The sequence below is a fragment of the Pezoporus flaviventris genome, unplaced genomic scaffold (assembly GCF_033815535.1).
Source record: "Pezoporus flaviventris isolate CSIRO_AGI_PZ_B2104156 unplaced genomic scaffold, CSIRO_AGI_Pfla_v1 ptg000130l, whole genome shotgun sequence".
In the NCBI taxonomy this organism is placed as follows: domain Eukaryota; kingdom Metazoa; phylum Chordata; class Aves; order Psittaciformes; family Psittacidae; genus Pezoporus; species Pezoporus flaviventris.
Genome location: NW_026892678.1, coordinates 2,034,178 through 2,052,317, shown reverse-complemented (window position 1 = coordinate 2,052,317; position 18,140 = coordinate 2,034,178). Strand labels below are relative to the sequence as shown.

Below are 18,140 nucleotides of genomic sequence, written 5' to 3'. Positions count from 1 at the left end.
CTAAGCATCAACTGTACAGAAGAACAAACCAAGTCCACAGACATATAGGGAGCGTTACAAGTCATTCAAATAAATAAAAAAATAAATAAAAAAATAAAAAAAATAATCACACAACTGAACCTTTTTGTTAGACAAATCTCCACAAAGGGAAAGTGAGGTTTACTCACTTCAGTCATCCCTGTGAATATCTTGGGACTCTTTCCAGCACCAAAGTACAATAGAAAGACTGCACACTTCAGTAAAACAGATGTAAAACATACCATAGAAGTCACTGATCTGGCATCTTCTTCATAATTCACTACAGGTGGTGGCTCTTTTCCATCATTCTCTTGGACTTTTTGTTCCAGTAGTTCTTTCTGGGCTGCAAATTTTGCCTCAGAGCATCTTAATTGCTGAACTGTTTGCTTAAGTTCTTCCAGTGCTTGCTTTTGGCTCAGTAAGAGTACAATACTGCAGAGAAAAATAACAAACCATTTTAAAATATACATGACTTAAAATACATAGTTTGTTTCATAATATTTTTTTTAAAAAGACATACAAAAAAGAGCATGAAAACTTCTCAAACAGAATTATCTGTTCAAAGGCATTAATATATGACGCGATTCTAGAAAATTTCCAAATCTATAAGGCAATGCAAACATCTACTTTGCCATTCTCTTTTCTCAATCTATCCCAAAATCATGTTGTAATAAATATAGATGAAACTCCTATTTTTGTCCATTTTTGACTGAATTTATAAACACTAGGGTTCACCATTCTTTAGAGAAGAAATACAATTTTGGTTTATGATTTCCAGCAGTGAGAAATCCACTGCAATCCACATAGTTGTTGTAATACTAATTAGCACTATTAAACTCACTTTACATCCTGTATAAATTCATCTGGCGCCAAGTTAGATTTATCTGCTGTGTCTTCTGGACTGAAAGGTCCTCTACTGAATAGGTATTTCTGGACTGCAGTACAGCATTCTGCAATACAAAGCTAAGTAAAAACTCTATGAGGAGCTAAAAGCAATTTTTTCTTGCCTTCTGCATGTTCTATGGCTCTTCTCTGAATACCTCTCATGCCCCTGAATACTTCAAGACAGACATAATTCAATCATTACTGAAGGACAAGCAGACCAGTTAGAACATCTGCAGGTACCTATATGACTCAATTATCCCCAAGAACTGACAACCAAAGGTGGACAGAAGCTGCCTGAAAGACAGAACCATCCACAGTACTATACAGACACCCTTAAAAGCACTCAACTGAAGCCCAATGACGTCACCTATAAAGAAATGCAGAGTTCTAACAACCTGCAAGCACAGGTGAAGGAGGCAGAGTGACCAGAATTATAAAGAATGAGGACAAGCTAAAGAAAAATCACAGTATTCTATTTGTGTATCTTTCTGATAATCCCTGAAGACAAGAGCCTCCTTAGCGAAAAACAGTCACAGACATTGAGATTCACAAACTGATGCTGTACCAAATGACTACTCAAACAGGTTCACAAATGATAACAGAACCATGTCATAAAATCCTCATTGGCAAGAAAAGATAAAAATCATACCCCTGTAGATGAGCATTGTACTAAGTCACCAAAGAACAGAATTCTCTACAATGGCCGGAATGATCATTCATGTTAAAATATTAAGTATGATGTATAAAGACACTAATAGAGGACTTGAAATGAAGTTGTGGCTAACCCATCCCTGGCAGTGTTCAAGGCCACACTGGATGGGTCTTCGAGCAGCCTGGTCTAGTGGAAGCTGTCCCTGCCCGTGGCAGGGGGCTGAAACTAGATGGTCTTTAAGGTCCCCTCCAAACCAAACCATTCTATGATTCTGTGAAACTGAGGTCTGTCATGAAGACTGCACACATTTAAAAGCACCACACAAACAACAATTATTCTGACACTATCCTCAAGATAATGTTCTTTCATATGGTCCTCTTGAAAAAAGAGATCACCCTGTAAAAATTATGGTCTTCCACCATCAGCAGGGCCTTGGTGATGGTGGCTAGAATGACACATCCCAGACACTGAATGGCTGCCTTCTTATCATGATCTGGAGACAAGAAGACACGCCTTGCAAGTTAAAAGTTACACGCTATTCTCCCTCCTCAACTGTGGCAAAATGGATTATCATCTAATTGGCTTGCCCAAACCCAACATAGACTGCTCCCCATTCCATCTATGCAAGAGGAATTAGAATCTATAAAACTATTTGCCTATGTCTTGCCTGAGTGCAAACTTTATAGTCCTTGTGGTATATTAAGAGCTGCTACATCTCAGAGAGTAAGATCTTGTGTGAAGAATCCTTGCAAGACCTGAAGAGAGCAACATGTTGGGAAGTGGTAAAAAGGTTAACTGAATTAAAAAACAAATATTCAATATGCTATCATGTTAGAAAGGCAGATGGTACATACACACATATAAATAAAATATAAAAACACTCCCTGTGTTATGTGTGATACTGTCATTTGAAGAAATGGATATTGATAATTATATTTATATATCTTTATAATTATTATTGAGGAGAAACACAAAATCGGAGACCTGGAGATACAATTCTGCACATGCCCTAATTAAAAGCTTAGTATACGCAAAGATCAATTTGTAGTTTTGCCAGAATTAGACAATGAGAAATGCTTTTAAGCCCCAACCCAGACTGCTGCTGTGAATCCAGTAAACAACTCAGAACATGTGGTACTGAAGCTGTGTCATAAAGAAGTAAGGGGACAGCTGAAGTCCAAACTGCTTCAAATGAAGAGACAGAAAACATGATTTTGCAGACTTTTACCATCATTTTGCCCAGATAAAGTAGACAAGTAGATTTCCTCAGCACTGAAGGGCAATGCTCAGCACATTGGGTGAGGCTCAACAATAACATAGGGTCTAGAGCTCTTGCATTTGGAGTGGGCCTCCTCACTCTCTTTTCCTGACAGACTTGCACTGCACCAGCAGAATAACCTCTGGCTCAGGAAGCAAGCTTTCATTTTTTTGTTCAACTACCTTTATTTTTCGCCTTGTCTTGCAGCACTGATGCCAGTCCGTATGCTATGACAGCAGTCAAGAGCACGTAACAGTTGGATGAGAGATCTTCTGCGGACCCTAAGCACATGCAAAAACATCCTGATCACTCTGAACTGCAGTTAAAAGGTGACAATAGCATCTGCTGGAGGAAGGCATGACCAATAACAAATCAGAACTGGGACGATTTCATGGAAGCTTTTATCTGACAACTAGAAATCTAAACCAAATTTCATGCCTTTTAATACAACCTACAAGTGCCGGTGCAGACTGAACTGGAATCATCTCAACACCACAAATATCTACGGGATCAGTCAAAGAAGTCTCTCACAGTGAGAAACACAGGGATGGTCTGAACTGTTTTCATAGAGAGGTAACTAATAATTATACTGATGAAAAAACCAAACCAAACCAAAAAGAAAATAAAAACACACCACCAAACTCATCTAGTTCAAATACAATTTATCCTTTAAGTAACATGCAGCAAGGAAGGTAGGTCAAGAACCAAAAGACTGTAAAATATACTGTGCCTATATGTGAATTTCACCAAAGAAAGAACAGGAAAGTATCTAACCAAAACACTAATATCTTATACATTACATACATAAAATTTTGTTTATTAATAAAATTATATCCAAAGTATCAAGTGACAAGTTGCCTTCAACAAGGAGCTTCAAGACTTCTTCAGTGAATGAAAAAAGGATTACCTGAGGACTTGTGTTCCAATTCACTGGTATTATAAACTCATATTTATGACCAAGTTAGTAAGGTTATGACTGATTGCAACAAGAACCAGAATAACATCACCACAACAGGTTTGGTTGTGTGCTGTATTCAGTTTAGACTGAGATGTATTTTTTCTAACCAGAGGTAGAAAAAAACTAAAGATCTTGTCCAATAATAACCTTTTACTAATAATATAATAATCTTTTATTTATGGCATTGTAAAGCACTCATTAATCCCTCACCTTCATTATTTACAATGCTGTACTACAATGTATTAGATCTACATTCAGTTTTGTAAAGAAAATGCAAAAAAGAATGAACTTAACCTTATAAGCTCAAACATTCTTGCATAAGAAAAAGTACATCTTGAGCATGAATCTGAAAGTCTTTCACAAAACTGTATCTACACAATAAACTCCATCAGAGAGGCAATCTAAACTGACCGCTCTTCTTCCATCAGGCAGAAGTTGCAAATAACAAAAGGTCCAATTCCTGAGCCACCTCAACACTGTGACAATTATATTGAACTAATGGATCCGCTCAGTTCTCTACTGAATTAGGATCTGCAGTGGGTAGGGGTTATTTTAGAGATGAGGTATTCAAAATAATCTCTTCTCACAAAAGCAGAACAAGATGAGTGATTGTTACTTCTTTCTTTCTTCTTAGGAAATCGATTATAGGTATTTTTCCCTCACATTACTGTATTTTGAAATTTCATTTTGACTTACTCAGACTTCTTTTCACAAGTCTTAGAAGACTCTTCTATTTTTTTCTCCAGTTCCAAAACAAGTTCCTCTTTGCTCAAAAGGTTTTGCTGTGTCTGAATCAGTTCTTCTATTACAGTTTTTAACCTGCAAGACATAGATTTCAGAAACCCACATTATTAATATGCAAATTGTATATATTTGGGAACATTGTATTTTCTTCCTTAAGATGTAAAAGAGCATTACTCTTTACATTACCTTACTCGGTGCCTGGTGATCCTTTTCTGTGGATGGATGTTTGTATTATTAACTCAAATTATTACAGACCCCATACTAATTTCTGTACACATACAGGCTTATAGAATGATCTGCCGCCTGCAGGCTCTCCTGAAGAAAATTTCTTCAAGAATGTGTGATGAGTTCTATGAATTAATACTTTCCTAATAGATTGTTAATTTATGAGACATTTTATGAAACATGAAACCCTTCCAAATACTCAGGCAAATGTTAAATACACTGAATCAGCAGTTGGGCTGTACTTACCTCTACAAATAACAAAAATAGAAAGGGACACTACCATAAGAGTGATTTGTATATTCTTCTCTACAATTAACTTTTTTAAAGCCAGTCAATCTTTGGTAACAGTTAATTCAAATGAAAGATTACATTTGTACAAGAAGGTATCAGTATTTGCTCAAAACTAAAAGATAAGGGGTTATTACACATTACAACCATTGCAATTATGCTGGCAAACATTCCAATAACAAAAATTCCAATACATGTGGGCTCCTTCAAGAAAGCAACAGAAGACCTGGACATGGAGAAGAGGAAGGCACTCAATGACCCTTTTGCCTCAGTCTTCCCTGGCAAGAGCACCAGCCACACTGCCCCAGTCACAGAAGGCAAATGTGGAGAGCCCATGGTAGCAGAAGATCAGGTTTGAAAACAACTAAGGAACCTGAAGGTGTGCAAGTCCATGGGACCTGATGAGATGCATCCAGAGGTCCTGAGAAAACTGGAAGACTTGCTTACCAAGCCATTATCTATTTTATTTCAGAAGTTGTGGCAGTCTGGTGAAGATCCTCCTGACTGGAAAAAGGGAAATACAACCCCCATTTTTGTAAAGGAAAAAAAGGAAGACCTGGGTAACTACAGGCTGATCAGTCTCACCTTGGTGCCCAGCAATATCATGGAGCAGATCCTCCTGGAAACTATGCTAAGGCGCATGGGCAGTAAGGGGGTGATTGATGACAGCCATCATGACTTCACTATGGGCAAATTTTGCCTGTCAAATTTGGTGCCCTTCTATGATGGGGTTATGGCACTGGCAGATAAAGGAAGAGCAACTGATGTCATCTACCTGGACATGACCAAGGCATTTGACACTGTCTTGCACAGGATGCTTGCCTCTAAATTGGAGAGGCATGGATTTGATGGATGGACTACTCAGTGGATAAGGAATCAGCTAGATGGTCAAACTCAAAGAGTTGTGGTCAATGGCTCAATGTCCAAGTGGAGACCAGTAATAAGTGGTGGTCCTCAAGGGTTGGTATTGCTACCGGTGACATTCAACATCTTTGTCAGTGACATGGACAGCAGGATTGATGCACCTTCAGCAAGTCTGCCAACACCAAGCTGCGCGGTGCAGCTGACACACTGGAGGGAAGGGATGCCATCCAGAGGATCCTTGACAGGCTTGAGACGTGGGCCAGTGCAAACCTCATGGTTCAACAAGACCAAGCACAAAGTCCTGTATCTTGGGTCAGGGCAATCCCAAGCACAAAAACAGGCTGGGTGGAGCATGGAATGAGAGCAGCCCTCAGGAGAAGGACTTGGGTGTGTCGGCTGGTAAGAAGCTCAATGTGAGTCAGCAATGTGCGCTTGCAGCCCAGAAACCACCTGTGTCCTGGGCGGGCTGCATCAAAAGGAATGTGCCCAGCAGGTCAAGGGAGGGGATTCTTCCTCTGCTCTTGCCCACCTGCAGTCCTGCATTCAGTTCTGGGGCCCCTTAAGCAGATGTGGACCTGCTTGAGCAAGTCCAGAGAAGGGCCATGAAGATGATCAGAGGAGCACCTCTCCTATGAAGACATGCTGAGGGAGTTGGCCTTATTCAGCCTGGAGAAGAGAAGGCTCTGGGGAGGCCTTAAAACAGCCACCAGTACCTAAAGGGGGTCTACAAGAAATCTGGAGAGGGACTTTTTACAAGGGGCTGTAGTGATAGGACCTGTGGCAATGGCTTTAAACTGACAGAGGGGAGATTTAGATTAGATATTAGGAAGGAATTCTTTTCTATGAAGGTGGTGAAAACACAAGCAGAGGTTGCTCAAAGAAGCTGTGGCTGCCCCATCCCTTGCAGTGTTCAAGGCCAGACTGGATGGGGCTTGGAGCAACCTGATCTGGTGAAAGGTGTCGCTGTCCGTGGCAGAGGTTTGGAACTGGATGATGTTTAAGGTCCCTTTGCATTGTAACCATTCTAAGATCTATGTTAACCAGAAAGTGAACAAATATACAAAACATTTGCACTCCGAACAATGCAGGAAAAATACATACACCTTATTTCCTTCAGAGCATTCACCTACCTGTCTTTTACTGCCCTAATCTGCTGCCCCTGTATTTTGAAATCCAATTTAAATTTAAAAAAATCTTGAAACAAAGAGTTGAACAAAGGTAAAATACACATAGTACTTGCCACTGCACAAATCTATTACCCAAAAATCATTCCAGACTGGGAAGCGGCAAAGAAGGTCAATTAAGAGTAACATACGTGGACTCTAGGTATCTACGAGCCACGTTCTACATCCATATATACCAAACTGAATTATTTGATTCTAAATGCTGATTTAGTTTTCTTTCTTCTTCATATATTTTATTCAATGTTGATTATATATATTCTTTACTCAGAGAGTTCTGTCTCTTACCTTGGAAGACTTAAATTACTGTAAGAAAGCCATACAGTGAATGGTAAGTTTATTTACCATATCAACAAGCTTCTGCATGTGTTTATTTTGAAGTGAGTAGAATACTTAAAACGTTTTTCTCAAGTATCACCACAGCTCTCCTTCTAATAAACACTTTTTTTTTGTTTTAGGCTATAAAATTTTGTATGCTGAACTTCTCAGAAATTTTCTTACAATGGATCACCAATATAATATGCAGTAGCTTTTTTAATACCTTGCTGAAAACATAATTACCAATTCTGTAACTGCAGATACTGCTTTTTGATCAGATTTCTAATCAAAATTTTAATCAACATTGTATTGGCTTAATAATTGATTTACAGGAAGCAGATGTTAGAGCTAATGATCAAGCACCAATATTCAAGAAATTAAAATCAAATTAGTAAGACTGTTCATCACTGGAAGATACGAGTGCATACATGCAGAAACAACGTATTAAAATATTGTACCAGTTCAAAAATATCAGATTTTATATTGCAGCATCAGACTGAAACAGGAAGTTCACGTAGGTCTCCCTGAAACCTTTAAGATATTTTAAAATATTTGTATTTACTTTAGAGTAAACAAAACAAAGTAACCATATACACACTATAACCTTTCTCCTTGTTTCAACCTCTATTTTTTGTTTTAAGCAAAAATTTTCATTCAAACTGGCAAGAACTGACATCTCTGCGTCTGCCTTGTATTATCTTACTCCTAAGTTTCTTATGGCCTCATATTTGCCTCCTGGATAAAATAGTTTACAAAATGGTTTTTATTGCTAACCAGCTAGTCACTGTAATCCTTACTAGCCTTAACAGCCATGCAATCTCAAACTGTTAGGTTTCAATGTCATAAGAACATATAAAATGAGACAAAAAAAAAAAACAAACCAAAAACAAACCACAACAAAACAACAACCAAAGAAACCCAGACAAAAGACAGCTTCAAACTAGGTTCTAGCTACCTGGAAAGCTGTCTTTCAGATTTCTTTAGTCATTAGCACTATTCTGCCTCAAATATCAATAAAAATAAATGCTTGTGCTTACAGACTCCTATTTTGAAAATTTTTTACCTTCATTTGGATATTAACTCATACGCCTTCTGAACAACATTTACTTAATCCTGATTGGCTCCTCTCAGCTTTTAATGCACTAACCTTCAAAGCATAAACTGCCATTGTTCTACTTTTCAGAGTATCTCAATATTAGTCAGCGACAGTCATCAACATTTATCAGGAGACATCATACCTCTCTCATTACTTACATGCTAGGCAGTCAACGTTTTTAACTACCTCCCTCTGTCAAAACATTACTTGTAAATATAAACTTCCCTAAAAAATGTAAAAGTAAGGCAGTTTTCTCATCATGTTTCCTTAAAATATTTTTTATGAAAACCTTTAAACAGTAATGTATGCAAAGCTGTCATGTTTATCTTCACATAGTCAACTGATGCAACCAAAAATTACTGATTCGAAATCAGTATACATCGTCGTATCTATTAAAAGTCTGTAAAATATATCCAATATGTGAAGAACTGCATTTATTATATTTGGTAGATACCAAAGGTAGTTCTCTTCTGCAGAAACATATCTATGGATATAGGATGCAATACTTAGCTTACTTGCAAATTTCTAGTCATACACAGTGAGTTTATGAAAATGTCTGTGCATTTTTTGGCTGTAGTGGCTTAAAAGTAAGACTAGCAAATATATCTAAAAAAGCAGTTAAAAAGGTGTATGAGCAAAGGCAGTAACAGAGAACTAAGCACTTCTAAAAGGAAAGGTTCTGACCTGCACTAAAAAGCAATTAAAAAAAGGCCAAAGACGATAAGAATAAACAAGTTTTACAGTACCAGGAGATAGTGGAGTTTTACAAAAATCTGTACTGCTTAATGTGTTCATAATAGCACAAATAAAAGGACAGTTTAAACAGTGACAAAGAATGCTGACAGTACTATGTTATTTGAGATAGGGGGAAGGGGCTGAAAGCAAAGAATACGAAAGGATTATTCTGGATCTTACGATACTCAGTTATTGTACTGTCATTTAGAAGATGCATATTGAAACAGGTAAATATACAGCAGGGAAAAAAAACCAATCCAGAGCTTTATTTATGTAGTGAACAGCTTTAAACTGACTGTTACCATTCAGAAACGAGATCTAGGAATTACAGCAGATTGTCCTGTGAAAACACTGCCTCTTCTGACCACTGCAGTGGTCAGAAAATCAAACAGAACAATTTCCTAGGGTTTGTCAAACACAAAGCAGAACAAGAATACCAGAAACCTCAGTATGCCTGTCTCTAAACTATGCCTCTAGATTAATTATGTAGTCATGGTCATTCATTTCAAAAACAATACAGTAACCTCAAAACCATTCAAATAAAGATGACAATCCTGACAAAGGGTATGAGTAAGTTTTGCGAAAGAACAAACTAAAGCTAAAGACGCCTCTGAAAAGTAGATCGCCGAATAGGAGTATGACAGAAGTTTACTGTATCATAGCCAAAAAGGAATAGAATGTTTCTGTTTTCTTCCAAAACAAAGAGCTTAGGGGCCATAAAACAAAGCTAAGAAGTAGCAGGTTCATATATGATGACAGGAAGTTACTCTTTGGAATTCCTTGACCAAAAATTCTGTGGACAATGAATACCTGAACATACTGAAACTGACTGTACAAATTCACCAAATTAAAATACCTCTGAAGGGTATTAAAAACTACCTCTAAGGCTTTTATAAACAAATACTACTTCTACTACATTTCTGACCTGAACATCATGGGAAGCTGAGAGATCATTCTGAAGAACAAACATTGCATATTCATCCTGTTCTTGTCATGTCTAGATTTTTCCCTGTGGCTAATGTCAGAGAGAAGAAAGTTGGGTAGGTTAGTCTGACCTAGCACAGTCAAAACTTTTTTTGCTGTCGGAAATCTGCATCAGAAAGTGAACACCTCAAAGACAGCAATGCTTAAAAAAGCTATTTGATTCCCATTTCAAAAATAGTCTCACGCTGTACAATTGCTCTCTCAAATTCACAGAAGAATTTAAAATGGGTGGATATAAGATTTCTAATAGGACACCCTGGAAATTGGATTGAAAATGCATACATACAAGTAATTATGCAGACACATTCACAAAAACAAAGATACACTTCATGAGAATCATTTACTAAAGAAGCAGCATTTCATCTCTTTCACTTAGATGTGCTAATGTCTTATTTCTAAACAATGCAATACAGAAGGCAAGCCCAACAAGAAGGCATTTATCTTTTTGAGCTATGGAAGAGAAAATCTTTGAAAAACTGTAATACTTTCATGAAAAGCAAGATTTAGTACATGTATTTTTCTTGTTACTGTGCTGAAGTACATCTAGATGTACAACACTGGCATAGTTTAAACAGAAATAAACTCAATTTTGTAATGAAGCAGAATATATTATACAGAGAAACATGTTTAAAGGGAAGAACTTCAGTTATCAAGGGATTCTTCTCTTCAGAAAAGAGATGGAGTGTCTTCAGGACTAAGGAGGAGTTTAACAAAGGAGGCTGAGACTTCATATTAAAAATATAATTTCAATACCTATTAAGGAATGTATTTATGAAAAGTAATAAGAATGCAAAGGTAAAAACAAAAGGATGATTCATGGTCTTGAATGGGAATTTATTATAAAGTCCAGAGTTTCTGTCATGTTGAGAAAACACAGGGATATTAGAATAATCTGCAGAAGACACTGCAATGTATTTACATGTGAAATACATCACTGCTATTAGACTCCCTATGATTTTGGTCTTCAGAAATACCTACAAGAAATATGGATCATAGATTGATTAAGCTGATGAATTTTCTAAAAAACTTTTAAAAAACCCTCAACACAGCATTGATATTAGTTGAACTTTTCCTTTAGAAAGCATAACTGATGAAACTAAGTCAAACATGGCTTGAAATAACTGTTGGGACAACAAAAACATCATCAACAAATAAAATTCTGAATTTTCCATTTTAAATCACTATCATTAATATAAAAATAAATATACAATTAATAGTTGCAATCGCAGAAGTTACTGTGTTAGACCATTTTATTATGCCAAATGTTGTGGCTGATAGAACATAATCACCTCAGCAGGAGGTTTGCTCCCCAGGGAACAAATAATTGAAGGTGGAGTTGGTAAAAGTAATGAAAAGATTTAACTAGACAATGTATTAACAAAATACATGGAGAGGTAACTTACCACTCCGAATAGCTGAAAGCTCCATGAAATGCAACAGCTACACCTGTGTTGGTAAGTTAATCTGTTTTAAAGGTTAAAATACTGAATGTCTTTTGGAAAACAAAAGCACTTAGAAAACAAGTAAATACAGTCACGAAAATTTCACACTGCACTCTGTGGTTCCATCAAAAGATTTCAGTATTCTTCCTAGAGTACTGAATGCGGAAACATATTTGGGCAGATGAATCAGTATTAGCCAAAGGAGGACTCATGATGGGTTTGACGCATTATATTAATTAACTGTCAAGGAGACAAACATATATTGAAAGTGCTACCAAGCTGGGGGGGGGGGTATGACTAGAGCAGAAAATTTTGTGCAAAGGAACAATAAAACCAGCATGGAAAAGAGTCTATAGCATGAAAATGTTAAGAGACTAGACTTTAAAAATAAGCATACCATGTGATGATTAAAGTGAGCCTAAATATAATGTGTAACAGCATTTCCAAAGGTTGAAAGGTTTGTAAAGACTTACGTGATTTGTAAACTTTCTGCTGTCAGATTATTCCACATGATCTCATTAGCCTGAAGGTTTTCATTTTCTTCTAGTAAAGATGTATCAAACTCTATTTCTTGCTCAACAACTTCTGATGATCTAATTTATTAAATATAGTTTAAAAAATAAAATTACCTTTGAGCAGATCATAAACCAAATCATTATGTTTTGAATTATTTTAATAACTAGAATTAAAATTACATACAAAATAAAAGTTAGTAGCTGGATACATATTCTTTTTCTTTTGAATAAAAATTGCAGTCTTGAAATCATACCAGGAAATAAAATTACATACAATTCTTTGAATCAAGATCACACCATAATGAAGGTTCTCAAGTGGTATAAATATGCATGGCTCCAATCTTGGCTAGTCCTGCTATAAACCTGCACATAACAATTATGAATTCATACATGAAAACAAAAAAGATAACACATGAAGTCTTAGGACTATTTCAGCATATACTAACACAGAGCAACAGTTCAATAATGGTACAGAGTTTATTTTTACAGTAAAAAATCTAATTATCTGTTTACTCTGTAAAAGAGTACCTAGAGTTCACTTTAAACTAGAACTTGGAAAACAAAAGACATAAAGCAGAGAAAGTTAAGCCAAGAAGGCAAAGTGCATCCAAATAAAGAGTGAATTAGCTTACACAGTTTGGACTGTTATACATAGTCTGCTGTTAGTACTTAAGTTACGGTTCTTTACATGTATGTAATAAAGGCAACTGAAATTTTGTTTTTTGTACTGCCAGACAAGCTTTGGATGGTTAAAGAAAGTCAGGTACAAAACCTGACTTTCAGCCAGCTTTGTGCACATACAAGTAGAACAATTTTCAAACTATAATAAAGCTTTACAAGTAAAAATGTAAAAGGAGACAAACAGATACAAACTCAACTCATAAGCAGTGTTGCAGTTTAATGCAGGGTTTTCCCAAGAAGAAACACGAATACGCACAACAAGGTGAAAATGTGCACCTGTGTGTATCTATGAAGTCATTATACTCAGAGTTAGGGTCTATCTGTTCAACCGAGGTCTGGATCTCTTTATGGACATTCACAATCTCTTCTGTTACAAGACTGGTGATTTGGCTATACTCATCCAAGATTCCTTTTCTAGAAAGGAAAAAAAATTCTAGTGTGTAACATGGCACTGAAGGTATGGATGACATTGAAGATGCTTCAAACTTTCAATTTTCTGTTTCTACAAGCTCTTGCTACAACTGGCTAAAAAAAGGAAAAATGAGACAATACATTACTTAGAGAAATAACAGATCAACTGGGGCCTTTTCTTTACAGCTTGACTATGAGCCTCTAAGACCACGCTCCTTGCACTGATTGCAGTGCATCTACATACAGAGTAGCTAAAAACTGTAGAAATTACATGGAAAAAGTATCTATATAGCTCATTGATGACATTCTTCTTCACAAAGGACTTACCATGCTTGCTCTATCCTACACTAAAGCTTTTTATGTTCTGTCAATTATATTCTGGCATAAGTCAAAACAAGTCACAAAATAGTGTGCATTTCCTTTAAAACTGGTTTTCTTTAATATTTAAACTATCTTCTTTCATATATTCATTTTATGATTTGTTATTCAGACAAAAATAAGCATAAATCACAAGTTAGCATATTTTTACAACAAAATCACACAAGAATTCCATGTAAAAAAAGTACAAGCTACCCAGCCTTGTCTTTACCTGCTTCCCAGAGTGGGAAAAAACAGGTGAATAAGGAACAGCAAAAGAATAGATGGTATTGTGCCACTACTCTTCAGAGCATCCAGTGACATATTCTCAGAACACCCTCCTATTCTCTTTAATTTTCAGTTTTCCATAAACGAACCCTCACAATTATTTCCTATTTCAGCTTTATCTTCAATAAACTTGCCAGGCTGCCAGGCCCTTAATCATGGTGAGACTTCATAAAATACGGATGACTACTGGCTAGCCCAGAGGAACATGCAGAGAGAAAAAAAACCAAAAAAAACCAGACTTTTCCCGGACCAGATGTCAAGTTACACAAACTCTGTAGAAAAAGTTATATGATCAGATTTTTTCAATACTTTTTCTGAGGAGGAAACAGACAAAAGAAGGCATTAAATCTTGCCTTGCCTATGAACAACATGTGTGAAAAGGTTCCAGAAAACAGCTTAAAGAATATGATTACAAGATAGGCAAACAGCAACTACAGCAATGTCATCTCAAAGAGAAAGGAAATCTGTCAATTACAAAAAAACCCCAAACATTAGCAAGACTAATCTATACTCATTCAAGTTTACTGAACTAATTTATGAGCAAAATCAGGTTATCAAGGAAGTATGTTTCACACAGATGGCCACACCAGGCTCTACACCTGAAATCACCACCTCTTTCTGTACAACAAAGTCAGTAGAAAGGAGTAATTTTCCTGTACATTCAGATCTCACAAAAATGTCTATGTAGTGACAATTTTTTTTCACAGGTTTTCATTCCAGACATCACAAAGTCGAGTGGGTTAAATAGGTTCTTGTTCCATCATGAAATTCTTCAGTGAATTATCTCATAATTCTGAAAAATCACTTTAATTACAGCACAGAAATTCAACTGTTGCCTTTTGCTGTGATTTTACATACAAAATTAAGATGAAAAGGACTGTATGCAGACTACTACAAAGGTGTATTTCATTTTGATATTTGCACCAGAATCAAAGGAATTAGGAATTAACGGCAGAGGGCCGTTAATGGCATCTGCATCATGTAAGCATGTAAAGCCTGAAATTCGCAATTCTCCCTCACTTCCTGTGTGCTGAAGTCACAGACTTCAGAGAAGGTAAGAAAATGAGTTAAGAGTGCCTCATATCTAAATGACAAAAAAAGTAAGCTCCCTTTCTTTTAGGCTAAGTGATTTAAATAACACCAGAGCTACAGCGCAGACTCCCATACCAACTTCACGAAAGACAAAGAGACAGCATGGTGGTTCAAAACTAGAAAAGAGAGCTTAAAGTCCTCTGAGATCATCAGCTTGCACACCTTTTGTAAGGATGTTAAAAACTATCTATGATCTTTCAGGAAAAAGGTAACTGTATTTTTAAGGTTGAACACCTTACAGTGAGATCAGGATTATATGATTCTGTTACTTCTCCAGCACACATGATAAACCATGCATCTGCCTGGTCCTCCTCCACAATGACTTGCAAGACAGCTGGCCAGTTTAAATCTAAATTGTTGCTTAGGAGAACTTCATAAAAATAAGACTACAGGAGATGCAACGAACTTGCCATAATATACCTGTACAGTAAATATATAATACACAAGGCTGAAGGACAAAGCATGAGCTCAGATGTAAACACTACACTTAGTCTGTAATATTTTAAGCTTTAATGACAAGACAGTGCCTTGTGACAATGTTCAAGTAACCACCCAAAAATACAGTGTGCATTTGTCAACTGAAAGATAAAACATCTTCATTATCCCTTGCTATACAATTAATCAGATTACTATTTCCAAATAATAATAAAAATTAATTAGAATGCTACATATATAAAATTTCACAAGTATAAATATATAAGAATACATCTTACAAGGCTTTAATCATTTCTTCTTGCATCTTCTGTAGTGAATCAAGTAACAGAGGAAGTGTAGCGTCATAATACTGGTGCTGATGTAACTGTGCTCCTTTCAGTGCCAACACATACTGATTATGCAACATATGAAGCTTCATAGTGGCTTTCTCACACCGATCTTTCGCTTTCTCAGTCTCCTTTCCTAAGAGAAAATAAAAAAGAAGGATTCATGTGGTAATTTAGAGTATGTAAACTTGTAGATGACATAAATTTAGTGGATTTATGATAAGTTAGCACCTTTTTCTACAGTAGTCTTTTCAAGGTACTTCTCTTAAGAACATAAGATCTTACTGGTTTCAGATCACTAGCAAGACCAAATGTCTTGATCTTCTAGTTAAGAGACTAAGTAGGAAAAAGCTGATGTTTTGGGTTTGGGTTTGTTTGTTTTGTTTTTTTTTAACAGCAATGTCAGCATTCTTTACCTAAAAGTGTATGAAAACCACTATTTACATGGTATAAAAATAACGTAACTATGAAGAATAAACAAAGCTCATACACAACAATCACAAAGCTAATCTTATTTACCTCAAAGCAAATAAATATTTTGTAATGCAAAAAGTAAGATATGTCCAACCAGGTCAGATCCATGGTTCAGTCAAAACCCGTCACTTACTGCAAGCAAAAAATCTGTTGCTACATTTCATCCAAATAAAGCAACAGTGCAGTCTCCATATTAGTAGCTGAACTCTCACACTATTACTCCAGTCCAAAATTGGCAACTTCTCTACTATATGATTTAACATTTATCACTGTTGGTATCCTGGTCAGCAGCAGGCTGGACCTACAATCTCAGCTCTATACGGTTAAGAGATTAGAAGACTTGAAATCCATGCTGACAAGAACAGTTCATGCTGAACCCAAGAGCTACAAGGTACTTCAAGAGGTCACCTATTCAATTTTTTGCCACAGTAGTACAAGTATATGGTGTATGCTTTCATGATTTTCCTAAGATCTCCACTGACATAATTTTGCAACTTTCTAGTACCATTCAGGCCTAGTGAAGGTTTCTCTCCACCTCGCTGCCCCTTCACTCTCCAGTGTAAATCTTCACTGCTTTAATTTAAACCCTTACTTACTTCGTATGTGCCATGGGGATGAGAAACAGATTCTATATCCTCTACAATCCATCCTTTATATATTAGGTAACATACTCTTTTCTTCTGCCCAGTCTTTTAAACTTTATACTAACTGACTTACAGGTCTTCCCTTGTAAGCCCTGTCGTCTTTTTTTAGTTGACTGGTTCACAATCTTACACAAGTACAATTTCAGTCAAGGCTTAAAGTCAAAGAATAACTACATTCTTGATGCTTCTAGCTCATTGAAAAAAAAAAAGTGTCCGTTTTGAATACCATACGAACATGGCATCACTCATTTTTGCTTTGGCATCTGATGCTGCCAAGTAACACTGTTTTTTTGAGACAGACTTCTCAGTTTATCAAATTATTTTTGACTGTACAGCTGCCCTCCAATGCGCTTTTAGTCCCTTCAAAGCATAGTGATGCCTGGGAATGTGATAAGCAAACTCTGAAACTAAGTAATGATACACTGGAAGACCACCCAAACCTAATCTCAACAGACAAGCTGGAACGTCGCGTAAGATACATTATTCTGCCAAGACCTCGTTAAAAACCATTCTCCAAGCAGCTTTATGAAAGTTCTGCACCTCTACTAGAGTATTTTCAACTTGGTCAGGCACTGCCCTTGTTATAAAAAGATATTTTTGGTCATCTGCAGACCAAGACAGATATACTACAAGGTCTTTACGAAAAATGAAAGACATGTGACATGGGAAATAACAGAAGGTGTCTGAAGGAGGTCTGGAGGGGAAGACATCAAGTAGTAGTTACAGAGTAGGGACTAGATCAAAGAGGAGAGGATGAGGCAGGTGGAAATCACTGGATCTAGAAACACAAACCTTTCCTTGCCCTGGTCCAGTCCCTTGGGAAATACACTGGCCAGGGAAACAAAGAGGGAGAGAAGGCAGTATCAGAGTGAGAAATCCTGAATTATTTCTTTGCTTTTTTTATGTTTGGCCACCTCTACTCAAGCACGTGCTAGATTACAAAATCCAAAATTATTTTCATATGTCACAGTTTAAAACATTAAAACCCACAACTTGTCCACGTATGTCTTTAAAATACATCCCCTATCAGCTTGCCAAAATCAGCATACGTCAAATTATACTGTGTACCATCACTACAGGCTTCTTACCTATGAACCACAACAAACAGCCTTTAACAGTTAAACTAAACTGAAAAGTTTCCCTAAAGATCGTCTCAACCACGTAACTAGAGACTTAGCAATACTACCTCTCTCAGAAACTTCATTAATGGCTAAACTACCCCGTTTTCCCTCCTGCCTTGAGGACTAAATTGGTTTGATATACATTATT

General features: G+C 36.6%; 1 protein-coding gene across 2 annotated transcripts in view; it reads right to left on the bottom strand.

Annotated features, from left to right (window-relative positions):
• FER (FER tyrosine kinase) overlaps window positions 1-18,140 on the bottom strand; it is a 148,064-nt gene that overhangs the window by 93,640 nt on the left and 36,284 nt on the right. For both annotated transcript variants that reach the window (XM_061478706.1, XM_061478707.1), the window contains exons 6-10: window positions 15,706-15,889; window positions 13,121-13,258; window positions 12,122-12,241; window positions 4,468-4,590; window positions 261-450 (exon numbers count right to left, since the gene is read on the bottom strand). In XM_061478706.1, the coding sequence (XP_061334690.1) occupies window positions 261-450; window positions 4,468-4,590; window positions 12,122-12,241; window positions 13,121-13,258; window positions 15,706-15,889 (755 nt within the window). The remainder of the gene's footprint in view (window positions 1-260; window positions 451-4,467; window positions 4,591-12,121; window positions 12,242-13,120; window positions 13,259-15,705; window positions 15,890-18,140) is intronic.